Raw genomic sequence first — 18,264 nt, 5'->3', positions numbered from 1 at the left:
CACTGCCTTCTCGGGCCACAGCAGAGAGCTGGACTGGAAGAGGAGCAACCGGGACTAGAACCCGGCGCCCCAACCGGGGCTAGAACCTGGGGTGCCAGCGCCGTAGGCGGAGGATTAGCCTAGTGAGCCGCGGCGCCGGCCAGAGACTTGCTGTTCTTCCTGATGTGGATCTGCTCGGGGATCTGCAGGACTGGCTTCAGCGACACAGGGCTGTGGCTGGGAGGACCTGTGTCACTACTCTGGTGTCTGGCTGCACATCCAGACCTCACCCTCCTTGACTTCTTGGCAGGGGCTGAACCACCAGTGATTCCTCACATGCTCTGCTGTGGGCTTCTCCCAGGTTATCTAGTTAGCATCAGTTCAGGAGGTACTTCAGGGAGCGGCTGAGAGGATGCCACAGTACATAGCAAGTGCTCAAGACCTAGGCCCGCAGCTCCTCTAGGCCTCTCTCATGGAAGGGCAGGGCCGCTGCCGTCGTGGCAAAGAGGATCACCCCCAGGCTTCAGTGTCAGCCTTGGAGGCTTCATAGCCATCTTAAAAACACTTCTGGGGCTTATTATTCTGGGGTCCTGCAGGAGTTTCTCATCAGCTTCCCCTCTGCCCCCTGGCAGCTGAGGCCGATACATTTGCCCAACAGCAGATTGTCCAGCTTCAGACCTCGGTGTGCCACACAGTGCACATAGCAGTAGTCCACGGCTAACAGGTTCTGGACGAACAGGGACCTGGCCTCATCCTCCTGCAGTCTGCCCCCACCCCATCTCATTTTTCTGGGACAAACATGTAATCACTGTGTTTAGGATGGGATCAGCAAAGGCAGGGCTGTTGGTAATTCTCCTCTCCTGGATTTTTCCAGTTGTATGAATACAGTTCCATGAGAAGCCACTTGGGTAGTGTGAAGAGGAAACTTATCTGTGAACTTGAGGCTTTAATAATAGGCTTTTAAAAAAAAGGTTTATTTATTTGAAAGAGTTACAGAGGGATGGAGAGACGCAGGCAAGAGAAATATTCCATCTGCTGTTACTCTCCAGATGGCTGCAACTGCTGGGGCTTTAGTAGTCCCATTAACACCTTTCACCTGGAAAATTCAAATAGCTTCCTAACTAATGTCCTTGTTTTTCTTCTTTTAAATCTGATTGGCTGCCACTGTGGTCTGTGTGAAATGCAAACCTTTGACTTCATCTCCCTCTCTCACGGCTGATCAGCCGATCAGTAGTTTTACAGTGCTTAAAAAGCAAAGTCCAAGCTCCTGGGAACATGGATAACCCTTCTTGTAAGAGCAGACCCTTTTGTTCGCCAGCCTGATTTCCAGTCCTCCGTCTTGTGCAGGAGCGATACTGGAATTCATGGAGCTTCTTTTCATGCAGTCTGTTCCTCGGTGTGATCCTTTGCTTGGCGTGTTTTCTTATGAGAAAAGAAGATTGGTATAAAACCAGCCTTCAGGGCCCAGCTCAGGTACCCTTATCACTGACTGGACTTATATTTTCTTTTCTATTCCTTTTAGAGCACCTGGATTGTATTTACCACTGTTACAGCCTCTGCTGTATTAACTAGAACCCGGCGCCCCGACTGAGTTCTGTTAGGAAAACTGTTAGGAAAACTCTGTGAATATCAGGTCTATACCTAATGTGATGTTTGTCATGTAGTTGGAGCTTAATGTTAGTTTAGCTGTACTGAAGAGAACTGATGAAAACGAATGACTAATTTTTAAAAAATTTTTTAAATTTTTTATTTATTTGACAGATTTATAGACAGTGAGAGAGAGAGAAAGGTTTTCCTTCCGTTGGTTCACCCCCCAAATAGCTGCTACGGCAGGAGCTATGCTGATCCGAAGCCAGGAGCCAGATGCTTCCTCCCGGTCTCCCATGCAGGTGCAGGGGCCCAAGCACTTGGGCCATCCTCCACTGCCCTCCCGGGCCACAGCAGAGAGCTGAACTAGAAGAGGAGCAACCAGGACTAGAACCTGGTGCCCATATGGGATGCCGGCGCCTCAGGCGGAGGATTAACCAAGTGAGCCACGGTGCCGGCCCCACGAATGATTAATTTATAAAGCTGCTCTGTGAGAAGTTGAAGAACACTAAAATGTGCAGGACCATGCAAAGCTCCAAAATGCAAAACAGTAGGTATTAATCAGTAGAGGGGCTGGTGCTGTGGTGTAATAGGATAAGCCTCTGCCTGTGGTGCTGGCATCCATCCACATGGATGCTGGATCGTGTCCCGGCTGCTTCGCTTCCGATCCAGCTCTCTGCTATGGCCTGGGAAGGCAGTAGAAGATGGCCTGTACCTAGACCCTTGCACCCATCTGGGAGTCCTGGAAGAAACTCCTGGCTTTGGATCAGCCCAGCTCTGGCTGCTAGGCCATTGTGGCCAGTTGGGGAGTGAACTATCGGATGGAAGAACTTTCTATGTTTCAAATAAATAAAAATCTTTTAAAAAATGAATTGGTAGATAAATTACAACTGTTTTGTGACTTAAATTTTTTTGTCAAAGCATTAAAAATTCTTACAATCTTAGGTAAATATATAGGGAAATGGAAAAAATAGTGAAACTAATAATAATCTAGGACATCATAACTTAAAATATTTTTTGGAAAGATTTATTTATTTTATTTGAAAGAGAGAGAGAGAAGGAAAGGCAGAGAAAGAGAGGTCTCTTCCATCTGCTGGTTCACTCCTCAATTGGCTGCAATAGTCGGAGCTGTGCCGATCTGAAGCCAGGAGCTGGGAGCTTCCTCCAGGTCTTCCACGTGGGTGCAGGGGCCCAAGGACTTGGGCCATCTTCCACTGCTTTCCCAGGCCATAGCTGAGAGCTGGACTGGAAGTGGAGCAGCCGGGACTCGAACCAGCACCCATATAGGATGGCAGCACTGCAAGCGGTGGCCCCACCAACTATGCCACAGTGCCAGCCCTGAGAATTACAATATTTTCGTCACAAAAAGTTAGAGTAGTTTGAACAGAGTGTGCTGTCTTCTCATTGTATAACTGTATGGAGCAAACATGCCTTGGTGAACTGCCTATTCCTTTTTATATTTGGATCAATTACCAAAACATTTCTTGGCATTTTCAGTGTTGTGAAATATTGAAGAGATATGTGAAGTTTTTTTCTGGTTTCATTTCCTCTGAGGCATTTTTGTCCTTTTATCAAGCTGCTTTCCTCCTTCATGTTGGTTTTCTTCTATAATTGCATTTATGTTCAATTCATATTTTTTAAAAGATTTATGTATTCATTCAAAAGGTACTGTTAGAAAGACACAGAAGAGAGAGATCTTCCATCTGCTGGTTCACTTCCCAAATGGCCTCAATGACTAGACCTAAGTTGATCAGGAGCCAGTTGCTTCTTGCTGGTCTCCCATGTGGGTTCAGGGGCCCATATACTTGGGCCATCTGCTGCTGCTTTCCCAGGTATATTAGCAGGGAGCTGAATTGGAAGTGGAGTAGGCAGGGCTCAAACTGGTGCTCATTTGGGATGCTGGCACTGCAGGCTATGCATATAGCTCCTGAATTCATATTTTACCCTCAATGTTATCACTTTCCTTTCTTTGCTGCACTTTCATCTTTCTTTGTGAATTCTCTTGTTTAAGTATCTATTTTGGTAAAATGTTGCTTGGACTTTATCAGTAGAAAACAAGGAGGCGACATAGCTATACATACTCATTACTGTCTGTGCATGAACAGCATAACAAATGGGCAGTGACCAGTTACTGACAAACTTTGTGATGCACATCTGTCATGTATGGAGTTGGTATGAAGTTTGTCCTTTGTATGCAATTACATTTAACATTATGTGATCACTGAAATTTGAACCATGTTGCTTGGACTAGTGTTATTTAGCTAAACTGTGGTAACTGAAGTTCACACATTGGAAACCATGCAAAGCAGTGATGACGACAAAATTAAGAACAGGCTGTTGAAGGTGGCTTTGGAAATGAGGGACTCTAAAACTTGATAAGCCTTATTTATAGTAACTGTTCCTGAGTTGTTCAGTACTTTGTAAATTTAACAGTTATGAAAACATTGAGAAAGTATGCATCTTGGAATAGGTAGAAAAAGCTTGATTTTTAATTTGAGCTATTTGCCATTGTTGGGTGGTTCTTTGTGTGCATACAACTTCTTAACAAGGCAGTTAATTTAGAAGAATAATGGCTGATTGAGAGGGGATATATTCAGCTCAGTCTCCTGCCCTCCAGAACTGGCTGTTGGGGTTTGTGGGGGCAGTGAAAGGATTTACAAAGATGAAAATTTCCAGATACGAATACCCTAAACTCAGATTGAACCATAATAAAAGAGTAAGTGGTGCATGGGGTGATACTAAGCTACTAGGAGCTGTTGTGTTATGTCATTGACAGTTCTCTGAAAGCCAGCTTTTTATTTTTAACTTTCCATAGTACCTAGAATAGTGAGCTATTAGCTGAAACTTATTAAAATAGTGACGCATAGCATGACCTTTGGACGGTTGGCACTCAGATTGTACAAATTAGTAAGTCAAACTGTGTAATAAAATGTTACCACCAAATTCTTTGGGAATCTCTAGTAAATTTCTGTACAAGTTTATTCTTCAAACATGGTATTTCCCTTCTGCCAGCTCTTTTGGGCAAGAAATCTGTCATCTAGTCAGTCATGTTATTCAGAACAAATGACGTTGGAATCTATGAGCTGCAGCACAAGGGATTCTTTCTCATCTGAGAAACTAGGTTTGTCTTTCATTTGCCTTTTTTTCTTTAAAAAGGAAACCTTTCTTTAGAAAAGTGCAGAAAACAAAATAGAAAAGCAAAACATACAACATCAAGTTAGAGGTGTTGATAAACACTAAGTAATCAGTTTTAGTTAATAAATTTCTCTGAAAGTATGAAGTATTTGGAAAGGCAGTGTGCAACCTAATTTGGGGTTTATGAGAGGTTTCTTAACAGAAGTACTGTTGAAGCTGAACTCTGAAAGGTTATTTGTAGGGGACATGTCTTATGGCACCAGGGAGTGTGGAAGCTCTGAGGGCCTAGTATACATGAATAAGTAGAAGCGTCACATGACGTAAATGGAATCGGAAGAGGTTGGTACGAGCCAGAGGGTAAAAGTTAAGGATTATTTCAGTGATTTTTGCCTGTTATTCTACATGCTGCAAGTCATAGACAAGGAATTTATGACTTAAAAATTGCTAAAGGGGCTAGCGCTGTGATGCAGTGGGTTAAAACCCCAGTCTACAGCGCTGGCATCCCATATGGGCGCCGGTTCGAGTCCCAGCTGCTCTTCTTCCGATCCAGCTCTCTGCTGTGGCCTGGGAAAGCAGTAGATGACTTAAGTCCTTGGGCCCCTGCACCCATGTGGGAGACCTGGAAGATGCTCCTGGCTCCTGGCTTCGGATCAGCTCAGCTCTGGCCGTTGTAATCATTTGTGGGGTGAACCAATGGAATGGAAGATCTTTCTCTCTCTGGCTCTACCTCTCTCTGTAACTCTGTCTTTTAAATAAATAATTGTTTTAAAAAAATTGCTAAAGCATATGTAGGGCTTCCAAGTACTTTTCATATATTTACTGCTTTAATCCTGCAACCCTGTGAGGTAGGTCTATATGTGATCCTTCTGCTATGGGTAACAGAAGGGACAGAGAGATTAAATAACTTGTGCATGGTCACTTGTCTGGGATGGGGCAGAGCTGAGTGGCCCAGCTGTAGAATCTGTGCCCTGAGTCCTTGTGCTGTGCTATCTTTCACAGCTTAAAGGACTTGTCATTGTAATTACACAATTTACAACTGTACATTAATGACAAAAGGACAGTTCTCCATTACAGTATTTCCCAAATATATTGTCTGTACTACTAGAACAGGTTTTATTTAATTACTGTGTATTTATGTTGGTATATATTGAGGCCTTCCTTCTTTGAAGACGTTGGTTTCTGTTCAGAGACCTAGAAATCATCCTCAGTGCCTTCTCTTCCTTCATCTCTCATTGCCAAGGCCTGTCAGTTTTTCTTTACCAAATTGTGTCCTTTCCTGCCTACTGTCACCACACCAATGATATCATAATTTCTTGAGGGGTTAACTGAATAACTGTCCCTGTATGCTTCCATTTCCACAACATAGTTTTCATAACCATGTTTGTTCAGCAGCATAAAGGGAATGTCAGAATTTTTTGAGTATTCTGCAAAGTAATTTCAACTATTTAGTGATCTTTGTGGGTGGAATTCAGTCTGTAAAGCCAAATCTGTTCCTGCTGCAGGAATGGAGCCATTACTCTTGTGCAGGATGATTGCAGAGCCCCCAGCGATCCTGTCAGATCTATTCTTGAAGAGAAAAGTGGACAAATACCTACCTCTCTACCTTGTTTCTGTCATTCGGTAGTCTGAATTAAATTTACAGTTACACAGGCATCACTGCAGTCAGTTTTGAAAACTTTGCATTGCTCCAGAAAGAAGCTTAGTGGGAATTCCTGCTGCCTGTTCAGTGCAGTCACTGATTGTTTTGTGTCTCCATATATATGCTTTTTCCTGGACTGTTCATATAAATGGAATCATAAAACAAGTGATATTGTGCCTGGCTTCTTTGACTTGAGCACAGTGTTTTTGAGGTTCTTCTGTGTTGTCACATGTACATCATTCCTTTTTATTTCTCACTACTAATTGGTTATGTGGATGTACTAAATTTAGTTTTGTTCATTTAACAGTTAATGAAAAGTTAGGGTTTTCCTTTTTTTTAATTTATTTGGCAGAGAGCAAAAGACAGATAGATAGGTGTGTGTGTGGGGGGGGTGTCTTCCATCTGCTGGCTCACTCTCCAGATGGCCACAGTGGCTGTGCATGAGCCTGTCTGAAGCTTCCTCCAGGTCTCCCACATGGGTGCAGGGGCCCAAAGATTTGGGCCATCTTTTATTGTACCCCCAGGCCATAGCAGAGACCTGGATTGGAAATGGAGCAGCCAGGACTCGAATTGGTGTCCATATAGGATGTTGGCACTGCAGGCGGTGGCTTTACCTACTACTAGTGCTCTCTCTGCCTTTTTTTTTTTTTTTAAAGATTTATAGATTTATTTGAAAGGCAGAGCTACAGAGAGGCTGAGGCAAGGAGAGCCTGCTTGCTTCATATCTAGTTCTATGACTGCTTCATATCTAGTTCATAGAAACCCTATTAACTTTTAAAATGTATATTTTCAATGGACATATGACATGTTAGGGAAAAATTTTTTTTAAAGATTTATTTATTTACTTGAGAGGCATAGCTGTAGACAGAGAGAAGGAGAGACAGAAAGGTCTTCCATCTGTTGGTTCACTCCCCAGATGGCCACAATGGCCGGAGCTGGACCCATCCAAAGCCAGAAGCCAGGAACTTCTTCTGTGTCTCCCATGCAGGTGCAGGTGCACATGTAGGAGCCCAACCACTAGGGCCATCTGCTGTTGTCTTCCCAGGCCATCAACAGGGAGCTGGAATGGAAGTGGAGAAGCTGGGACAAGAGCTGGTACCCATATGGGATGCTGGCACTGCAGACAGTTGCTTAACTTACTACACCACAATTCCAGCCCCCAAAAGTTTCCTTATCCTCTGTAATGAGACTATTAGAGTTTTCATTTTATTTTGAAAACAAATAAGCAAGCAATCACAGAACCCTCAAGCTTGTAGATGGAGCAAAAGTAGTATGATGAATTCCTATGCATTCTAACCACAGTACAATTGGAATATTTAGGAAATTGAACATTAGTACAGTACTGGCATACAGTTTGATGCTCCAAGAATTTTGTCGCATCGCCTGCCTCCATTATCTTTATATCATTTTCCTTACCTAATCAGTTCAGGATCACAAGCTTCATGCAGTTACTGTATTTTTTTTTATTTTCCTCCAATCTACATTGGTTCATCAGCCTTTCTTTGACAATCAAAGATCGGTTGTTTGCAAAATGTCCCTCAATTTGAGTCTCTTTGTTTCCTAAGAATTTTGGACAGAAATACCATGTAAGAGATACTACGTGAGAGATGCTGTGTTCTTTTGGGTGCATCACATTGAGGTATATGACCACAGTTTGTTCCTTCATTGGCAACATTAACTTCGATGTCTTGCTTAAAGTGGTGTCCACTGGCTTTATTTTCTCTAAGGTTACCATTTTCTATTTTGTTGTTGATAAGCAATATGTGGAGAGGTACACTGAGAAGCTACAAGTATCTTTTCTCCCAGTATGCTTTGATATCATGGTTTTTAGGGGCTTCAGGTTTTTTTTTTTAACTATTAGTTATAATTACAGAGTTTTTGGTTATGTTTATGTCATGGTTTTGTTTTTATGATTTCTAGGTTCATGTACTGGACAGATTGGGGAGAGGTGCCAAAGATAGAACGTGCTGGAATGGATGGCTCAAGTCGCTTTGTTATAATAAACACTGAAATTTACTGGCCAAATGGATTAACTTTGGATTATGAGGAACGAAAACTTTATTGGGCAGATGCAAAGCTTAATTTCATCCACAAATCAAATCTGGATGGAACAAATCGGTAAGATAACTTTAAAGTATTCCCTAACTTTAAGAAAACTCTGTGATGGCTTGATACATTAATCTAAGTTAATTTTCTTAGGAAGAACTTAGTGTATTTTTGCTGTTCAAAAGGGAAGAAGAATAGACTTAAAATTTGCTTTTTAAAAAAGCAGTTTTTCATCTACCTTGGTACCATTTAGAACTTACTATATTTTCTTTTTCATTTTTCTGAACTAACTTAGTTGCTTAGTGATATTCAACTAAGGGTAGTATATCTACTCTGACCTAAAGTTTTTAGAAATGAGATTTTGGTTAACATAGGACTGGGGATTACTACTGTATTTTAGTTACTTGAAATATTTCAATTGACTGATGGAGACTACATAAACACACAGCCTAAGAGTGGAGAAGACAGGTAATTACATGTTTGTGAAGAAAGAAAGAAACGAGTTGAACATGTATTTAAATCTAGTAACTTTTTTTTTTTTAAATATTTGCTTTGCAAATGGTCTTTTTTTTTTTTTTTTTTAAATTATTTGAGAGGTAGAGTTACAGACACAGGGAGGGAGAGACAGAGAGAAAGTCTTTCATCTACTGGTTCACTCCCCAAGATGTTGTAACAGCTGGTGGGAGCTGGGCCGATCTGAAGCCAGGAGCCAGGAGCTTCTTCTGGGTCTCCCATGCAGGTGCAGGGACCCAACGCTTGGGCTATCTTCTGCTTTCCTAGGCCATAACAGAGCTGGATCAGAAGAGGAGCAGCCGGAACTTGAACTGGCGCCCATATGGGATACTGGCACCACAGGGGGAAGCTTAGCTTACTACGCTACAGCTACAGCTACAGCATTGGCCCAAATCTAGTAATTTCTAGTAATGTGATTTAAAAACTTAATACAGGGGACAGCGCTGTGGTGTAGTGGGTAAAGCTGCTTCCTGCAGTACTGGCTTCCCATATGGTTGCTGGTTCAAGTCTCAGCTGCTCTACTTGTGATCCAGCACTCTGCTATGGCCTGGGAAAGCGGTACAAGATGGCCCCTGGACCCACGTGGAGGAGCCGGAAGAAGTTCCTGTCTTGGGATTGGTACAGCTCCAGCCGTCGTGGCCCTCAGGGGAGTTAACCAACATATGGAAGACCCCCCTCTCTCTGCCTCTGCCTCTCTGTAACTCTTCCTTTCAAATAAATAAATAAATTTTTAACAAAAGAAAAAAAAATGAACTGATCAAATGTGGAGTAGCTAGAACTTGAACTGGCACTCACATGGAATGTAGTGGTGGGTTAACCTGCTGCACCATGAAGCTGGCCTCAGAAGTAAAATTGTTAGTGAATATAAAATAAAGCCATGTTTTATTACTAAAATTGAAGATAAGAAGGTTCTTAATATTTTACACAGTAGTAATTTTAGGAAAGGATTTTAGTTTTTCCAAATTTATATGATAGCTACTACTGATTTTAACAGTGAGTGTGAGAGGAGCTGGCGCTGTGGCGTAGGGAGTAAAGCCGCTGCCTGCAGTGCTGTCATCCCATATGGATGCTTGCTTGAGTCCCAGCTGCCCCACTTCTGGTCTAGCTCTCTGCTTATGGCCTGGGAAAACAGGAGACTCAAAAGAAGCTCCATGCTCCTGGCTTCAGATTGGCCCAGCGCTGGCTATTGTGGCCATTTGAGGAGTGAACCAGCTGATGGAAAACTCTCCCCCTCCCCCTCCCCCTCTCCAACTCTGCCTTTCAAATAAATAAATCTTAAACAACAACAACCAAAAAACAAAACAACAACAACAACAACAAAAAACCAGTGAATGTGAGCACAGATTCATGCCTCTGCCCACTATTGTTCCATAACCTTTTGATCCAAGACATTTGCAGGTTCAAGTATAAGAAGTAGTGGCAAACATTCAGAAGTCTTGCATAAAATAAAATATAATCAAAGAAATACAGCTAACATGTAATGTACAATTTTTAAGTTTCTCATTGCATTCAACGCCACAAATGGACATTATTTCTTCACTTGAAAATAACAGAGCACACACTACCAGGAATCTGTCTCAGAAACAGTACTTGACCCAAGTGCTTTAATATGGCATTTGGCTTCCCAAGCAGTGACTTAACCTGTTGTACCACAGCAGCTGCTTCTTGGTAAAGAATTCTGTCATCTGTGAATAATGGTATTTTACATCTTTAGCAGTCTGGATGCCTTCTTTTCTTGGTTGGTTGTACTGGCTAGATCTTCTGGAACTTTGAGTCCTCATCAATCTTTAGGGGAAAGCATTTGATTTTTTGCCATTGAGCATGATCTTAGCTGTAGGTTTTTTTTTGGTTTGTTTTGTTTTTTTCTATTTTTTTTTTTTTTTTTTTTTTGACAGGCAGAGTGGACAGTGAGAGAGAGAGACAGAGAGAAAGGTCTTCCTTTTGCCGTTGGTTCACCCTCCAATGGCCGCCGCGGCAGGCGCGCTGCGGCCAGCGCACCGCGCTGATCCGATGGCAGGAGCCAGGAGCCAGGTGCTTTTCCTGGTCTCCCATGGGGTGCAGGGCCCAAGCACCTGGGCCATCCTCCACTGCACTCCCGGGTCACAGCAGAGGGCTGGCCTGGAAGAGGGGCAACCGGGACAGAATCCGGCGCCCCGACCGGGACTAGAACCCGGTGTGCCGGCGCCGCTAGGCGGAGGATTAGCCTAGTGAGCCGCGGCAGCTGTAGGTTTTTATTAGAGGGCTTTTTTTTAGGTTAAGAAAGTTCTTTACTATTTCTAGTTTTTTGACAACTTTTAACCACAGATGGTTATTGGATTTTGTCTGTTGTTTTTTCTCCATCTATGCAAATGATCATATGATTTTTTTTTATTTTATGGACATGGTTACTTTCATTAATTGGTTTTCAGTTAGGAAATCAATCTTGCATTCTGGGGACAAATTCTACTTGGTTTTGGTTAACAGTTCTTTTTACATGTGAGGTTTGGTTCACTAATACTCTTGTGGGCTTTTATGTCTTTATTCATGAGAGATACTGATCTATAGTTTGTTTTCTTTCTAATATCTTTATTTGGCTTTGGTATTAGTGTGATAGCCCTATAGAGTTTGTTGTGAAATGTTTCTTCTTCTAATATTTTCTGGAAATGTATGACAGATACTATTTTTTTTAAAAAATATTTTTTTTATTTGAGAGGTAGAATTACAGACAATGAGAGGGAGAGAGAGAGAGGGAGAGGTGTTACATCTGCTGGTTCACTCCTCAACTGGCTGCAATGACCGAAGCTGGGCCAATCCGAAGCCATGAGCCAGGAGCTTCTTCCAGGTCTTTTCATGTGGATGCAGAGGCCCAAGGACTTGGGCTATCTTTTTACTGCTTTCTCAGGCCATAGCAGAAAACTGGATTGGAAGAGGAGCAGCCAGGACTAGAACCAGTGCCCATATGGCATGCTGGTGCCGCAGTCAGAGGATTAACCTACTGCACCATGATGCCGATCCTACATACTATTTCTCATGTAAATATTTGGCGAAATTCACCAGTACAGGCATCTGGGCTTGTGGATTTCTTTTGGGGGAGATTTTTAATTACAGATTCAATTTCTTTATTGTTACAGAGTCTATTCAGGTTTTTTATTTCCTTATGAGACCGTTTTGATAATTTGTTTTTTTCTAGTAATGTTTCCATTTCCTATAAATTGTTTAATTTGTTGACATAAGGTTGTTCATTATATCTATTACAATTCTTTAAATTTCTGTAAGGTTGCTGGTGGTATCCCTCTTTCATTCATAATTTTATTCACGTTTTCATAGTTTGTGTCATTTCTCCTTGGGTTGGCAATTCTTTTCATCTTTTCAAAATATCCACTTTTGGTCTTACTGTTTTTTTCTATTGTTTTTTGTTTTACATTTAATTGATTTCCACTCCAGTGTTTTTATATTTTTATTTAATAGTTTCTTTATATTTTGTTTAGTTTTCTTTTTTAATGCAGTGGATTAAGTCATCACCTTGGACCTTGTATTCCATGTTGGAGTGCCTGGGTTCCACTTCTGCTTCTGCTTCCAATTCAGCTTCCTGTTAGTGCATACCCTGGAAAGCAGCTAATGGCTGAAGTACTTGGGTCCCTATCACCCGGGTAGGAGACCTGGGTGGGATTTGTGTTCTTGGATTCAGCCTGGCTAGCCTTTGGGAAATGATACAGTGGATGGAAGTTCACTCTCTCATTCTCACTCTCACTCTCTGCCTTTCAAATATATACATATAAATAAAGTTAGCAGGTTGGAAAGAAATTGATAAAAGATTTCAAAGTTTGAGAAGTTCAAATGTTGAATTCAGATCTAGCCTGTTTTATAACATAGGCACTTGCCTTCTATAAATTTCTCTGTAATTACCAGCATCCCATATATATTTCCTTTTGCTCAAAATATTCAAAAAATTTCCTGTGATTCCTTGTTTCACTCATTACTTATTTAGACAAAAATGAGAAAGAATTTTAAAAATTTAGGAGTTAGAAAAAATTTGATTTCCCAAATTTTCATCTGTTGTTGATTTTTTAATGAATTCCATTGTGGTCAGAAAATATACTTTGTGATTTTCAGCTTTTAAAATTAATTCTGTGACCTAGCATATGGTCTCTCCTGGAGAAAGTTCCACATGCACTTGAGAAAAACGCGGATTGTCTCATTGAATGGATTATTCTGTAGATGTTAGTTTAAGGTAGTTGATAAGGTTGTTCAAATCTTCTCTGTTGTTGATAATTTTCTGTTTAGTTTCTTATCCTTTAATGAGAATTGGATGTTGACATCTCTGTTTTTGTTGAACAGTATTTTTCCAATCAGTTTTGTTAAGGTTTCCTTTATTTGTTTTGGAGCTTTATTTTTATTTGCCTTTATGTTTTGTTTGTTTGTTTGTTTTTCTTTTTTTAAGATTTACTTATTTATTTGAAAGTCAGAGTTACACATAGAGAGGAGGAGTGGCAGAGAGAGAGAGAGAAAGGTCTTCCGTCTGCTGGTTCACTCCCAAGTTGGCTGCAACAGCCAGCGCTGCGCTGATCTGAAGCCAGGAGCCAGGAACTTCCTTGGGGTCTCTCACGTGGCTGAGAGAGCCCAAGGACTTGGGCCATCTTCCACTGCTTTCCCAAAGAGCTGGATTGGAAGTGGAGCAGCCAGGACTCGAACTGGCGCCCATATGAGATGCTGGCACCACAGGTGGTAGCCCTACCTGCTACACCACAGCACCAGCCCCTTGCCTGTATGTTTCTAAGTGTGTCTTCCTTATGATTCAACAGTTTCTCATAAATATGTTTCTGCGCCTCTAGTAATGCTTTCTGTTTATTTTTTTTCTGACTGAACTGCTACAGCTCTTTTTTTTTTTTTTTGTTACTATTTGCTTTTGAACCTATTTGTGTGTAATACTCAAGTCTAGCTTATGTGTTTACTTAAGTTGGCTCTTGCTTTATTTTTTTTTAACTTTTATTTAATGAATATAAATTTCCAAAGTACAGCTTATGGATTACAATGGCTTTTTCCTCCCCATGACTTCCTTCCCACCCACAACCCTCCCCTCTCCTGCTTCCTTTCCCTTTCCATTCACATCAAGATTCATTTTCTTTTTTTTTCTTTTTCTTTTTTTTTTTATTTATTTTTTTATTTTTTGACAGGCAGAGTGGACAGTGAGAGAGAGAGAGACAGAGAGAAAGGTCTTCCTTTGCCGTTGGTTCACCCTCCAATGGCTGCCGTGGCTGGTGCACTGAGGCCAGCGCACCGCGCTGATCCAATGGCAGGAGCCAGGTACTTATCCTGGTCTCCCATGGGGTGTAGGGCCCAAGCACCTGGGCCATCTTCCACTGCACTCCCTGGCCACAACAGAGAGCTGGCCTGGAAGAGGGGCAACTGGGACAGAATCCGGCACCCTGACTGTGACTAAACCCAGTGTGCCGGCGCCGCAAGGCGGAGGCTTAGCCTAGTGAGCTGCGGCGCCGGCTAAGATTCATTTTCAATTATCTTTTTATACAGAAGATCAGTTTATCTTGCTTTGTTTTATTCAGTCTAACCATCTTTCCCTTTTGTTTGGAGTCTTTAAAAAAAATCTTGTTTCATTTTTGTTACTTTGCTGTTCTTTTTTGCCTTTTGTATTAAATAGATGTTTTGTAGTCTTATCACTTTTAATTTCTTGGTCTTTTTTTTTTTTTTTAAAGATTTATGTTATTTGAGAGGCAGAGTTACAGAGAGAGGGAGAGACAGAGAGAGATCTTCCATCCAGTGGTTCATTTTCCAAATGCCCACTATAGTTGGAATTGGGCCAGGCTGAAGCTAGGAGCCAGGAACCTCTTTCTGATCTCTCATGTGATTGCAGGGGCCCAAGCACTTGGACTGTCCTCACTGCTTTCCTTGGTATATTATCAGGGAGATGGATTGGAAGTAAAGCAGCTAGGACTCGAACTGGTACCCATACAAGATGGCAGAACTGCAGGCTATGGCTTTACCAGCTATGTCACAACTCTGGCCCTTTGTGTTTTTTAAATCCTTGGATTTTTAATTACTGATTTTCCTAGAGATTGCATTTTGTCAAAATGTACTTCATGGTAATGTTAATTTTTCATATTCATGTGAAGTACAGAAATTTTACTCTGGCATAGCTCCATTCTCCCTTCTTGTGATATTATTATTTAAACTGCATTTCTGTGATAACTTATACAACATTAGTATTAATGCTTTGTCAATCTTACATATTTTTTAAAATGGCTAAAAATGGGAGAAATACCTTTTTACTGCTTCTGGTACTCTTTATTTCTGTGTGGGGATTTGAGTTACCATTTGGAGTTTCAATTCCTTGCTTCACTGTAGTTTCATTCTCTCTCTCACCCATGATGCTTCAAAACAGTTTTCAAAAATCCTCCTCTATTTCTTTATTTTTTAAAAGTTCCCTCCTTTCTCCCTCTGTTTCCATGTCCTTATCTGTTGTTTACTTTTGCATTATTTTAAACTTTGACTTTACTTTGAAATGATTTGTTATTTGTCTTATTTCCAGTTTTTTCCACTAGTTCTTTCTTCTCAGATCTGAGTTTTCTGATTACGTCATTGTTAAGGTTATTGTCTTATTAATAAGTCTTTTAGCTTATTTTGAAGCAGGTTATCATTTTGTTTTTTTCTGTTTCCGTATTTTTCTGGGATCCTTTATCTATTGGGATGCTTGCTATTAATGTCATTCATCCTTTTTGTTAGTGGGATTTGACTGACCTTAATGCTTTGTTCCCCCTCCCCCCTTTTTTTTATTATTTTTTTTATTTATTTGACAGAGAGAGAGAGACAGAAAGGTCTTCCTTCCATTGGTTCACCCCCCGAATGGCTGCCACGGCCAGAGCTACACTGATCCAAAGCCAGGAGCCAGGTGCTTCTTCCTGGTCTCCCATGTGGGTGCAGGGCAAGCACTTGGGCCATCCTCCACTGCTCTCCTGAGCCTCAGCAGAGAGCTGGACTGGAAGAGGAGCAGCCGGGACTAGAACCCGGCACCCATATGGGATGCCGGTGCTGCAGGTGGAGGATTAACCAAGTGAGCCAGAGCACCAGCCCCTCGTTTTCCTATTTTTATGTGAAACTTTTTCTTGAACATGTAGAAGGCAGGGTTTGTCTTAACTTTTGCAACGTAACAGACTCCAGTGTGTGTATGTGCGCACGTGTGTACTTTAAAAACTGACAACTTACCTCTTGGGATTTCTTGGCTCTGTTTCCTTTTCCCATTATTTTCTGTACCTTATTTTCCATTGTTTCTCTTGTACCTTTCACCCCACTTCATTCTACTCCTAGTACTGTCTGCTCAGCATGAGGCTTTATCTGAAAGGAAACCTGGAAGGGAACTTGGAAGGGTCTCTGGAGGTGAGTTGTCGCCATTGCCATTCGCAGTAGGTGGAAGCACGCTAGCTGTCTGTGCTCATCATGGATTCTTTGTATTCACTCAGCACCCTGTCACCTGATTGCTGTTCTTTCATGGTTTTGCTATGCCTTCCAGTGCTGTCAATCGCATGTTCTCTTCTGTCCTTAGACCTGTCAGGTGTGATTCCTCCTGCAGAGGCACTCATGCTCACTAGATCTTCTGGCTTTTTTGACAGTTTTTTTTTTAAAGATTTATTTATTTGAAAGACATAGAGAGGGAATGTGGAGGGGGGAATGTCTTCCATCTGCTGGCTCACTCCCCAAATGGCTACATCCACTGGGGCTGGGCTGGGCTCAAGCCAGGAGCCAGGAGTTTCATCTGGGTCTCCCACATGGTGGCAGGGTCCCCAAATACTTGGGTTTACCTCTACTGCTTTCCCATGCACACCAGCAGGGAGCGGGACCATATCCAGGACTTGAATTCGCTCTCATAGGAGATGCTGACATCACAGGTGGCGGCTTCACCCACTACTCCTTAATGCTGGCCCCTACACAGCTTTTTGTATCTCGAGTTTGTACCTTTTCATTCAGGTCTCCCATGTGGATGCAGGGCCCCAAGCATGTGGGCCATCTTCCGCTGCTGTCCCAGGCTGTAGCAGAGAGCTGGATTGGAAGTGAAGCAGCTGGGCGCCCACATGGGATGACGGCGCTTCAAGTGGCAGCTTTACCTGCTACTCCAACAGTGCCGGCCCTGCTCACGTTCACTGTTAATAACAACAGTAGATACCATACATTTGGGAAACTAAAGTTCTTTTCTAGTTTAAATTTACTAATACATAAAATATCAAGAACCTTCTTATCCTCGCCTTTTTGGGAGGAGAACCAGAAATAAAAGGTCAGTGAGTATGGAAGGGGGTGTGTATGTTCAGAAATTGAAGTAAGTGCCTGCAAAGTTCATGGAATCTGAAAGAAGTAGTGGGAAGGAAGGCTTGTCCTGGAGGGGAGATGATGGGGGTGAGCTTTATCTGAAAACTGCAGAAAATGACAGATACCAGCAGGAAATGGTGCTTGGGGGTTGCTAAAACATAATATTAAATCAAAACATCATGGGGGAGGGTATCGCAGTTTCTTTCTGTGGTCTCCACAGTGGAGTCGCAGTTTTTAGCTTCTCTTGTTGTGGCATAGTCGTGAAGAACTGGGCTTTGCTTTTCCTTACCATTTTCATTTTTATTTGCTTCGATCAACACCTCTTTGGAGTAACTAGTGTTTCCAATAGATGAAGTAGCAAGTAGCCCTGTTTGGTAATCTCAGCCAGGGAGAAGAAAAGTGAGGATTATATCAGGTATCTCCACTTTCAGGAACAAGTCAGCATCTGGACATGCCAGTAAATGACAAGTGATAGTCTTGTCAACACTGTTAATTACACAGTTTTCATTTAAAACATTTAATTTTGTCAAACATTCACAGAGTGTCTAATAAGTCCACCTTGTTTATGCATACAGCATTGTATAGGATCTTGGGAATATGAATAAGCTAGTGTTCCCACTCTCAAAAATATTATCAGTGATAGATTTGTTGGATAAATTAACAGTCATAATACAGTCCACTACCTGTTATGAGAGCCTAGAGGAAGAAAAATATCTTGACTTGCAGGGGAGAAGATGAAGGAGGCAATGAAAAATAAGTGTCATTTAAATTGAATATTAAGGAGGGGGCATTTGCCTCAGTGGTTGGGATGCCTGAATCATATCTAATTCTCTGGTTTGAGACCCAGCTACTCACTTCCAGTCCAGCTTCCTGCTAATGCACACCTTGGGAATCAGCAGATGACGACTCCAGTACTTTGATCCCTGCACCTATATGGGAGCTATGGATTGAGTGCCAGGCTTTATTTGGCACAACTCTGGCTATTGTGGCCATTTGGGAAGTGAACCAGTGGATGAAAGATCTCTGTGTATTCCTTTCTGTCTCTCTGCTTTTCAAATAAAATTAAAATAATT

General features: G+C 41.8%; 1 protein-coding gene and 1 long non-coding RNA gene across 3 annotated transcripts in view; both read left to right on the top strand.

Moving 5' to 3' along the window:
* LRP6 (LDL receptor related protein 6) overlaps window positions 1-18,264 on the top strand; it is a 177,370-nt gene that overhangs the window by 75,082 nt on the left and 84,024 nt on the right. For both annotated transcript variants that reach the window (XM_002712655.5, XM_051850778.2), the window contains one exon: window positions 8,261-8,458. In XM_002712655.5, coding sequence (XP_002712701.1) covers window positions 8,261-8,458 — 198 coding nt within the window. The remainder of the gene's footprint in view (window positions 1-8,260; window positions 8,459-18,264) is intronic.
* LOC138843871 (uncharacterized) lies at window positions 8,951-15,691 on the top strand. Its single transcript, XR_011378994.1, has 2 exons — window positions 8,951-10,736; window positions 11,127-15,691. It is a non-coding gene; the product is annotated as an uncharacterized lncRNA (long non-coding RNA).

This window comes from Oryctolagus cuniculus, chromosome 9 (assembly GCF_964237555.1).
Source record: "Oryctolagus cuniculus chromosome 9, mOryCun1.1, whole genome shotgun sequence".
NCBI classification, from domain to species: domain Eukaryota; kingdom Metazoa; phylum Chordata; class Mammalia; order Lagomorpha; family Leporidae; genus Oryctolagus; species Oryctolagus cuniculus.
This window is presented reverse-complemented; position numbering and strand designations above follow the sequence as displayed.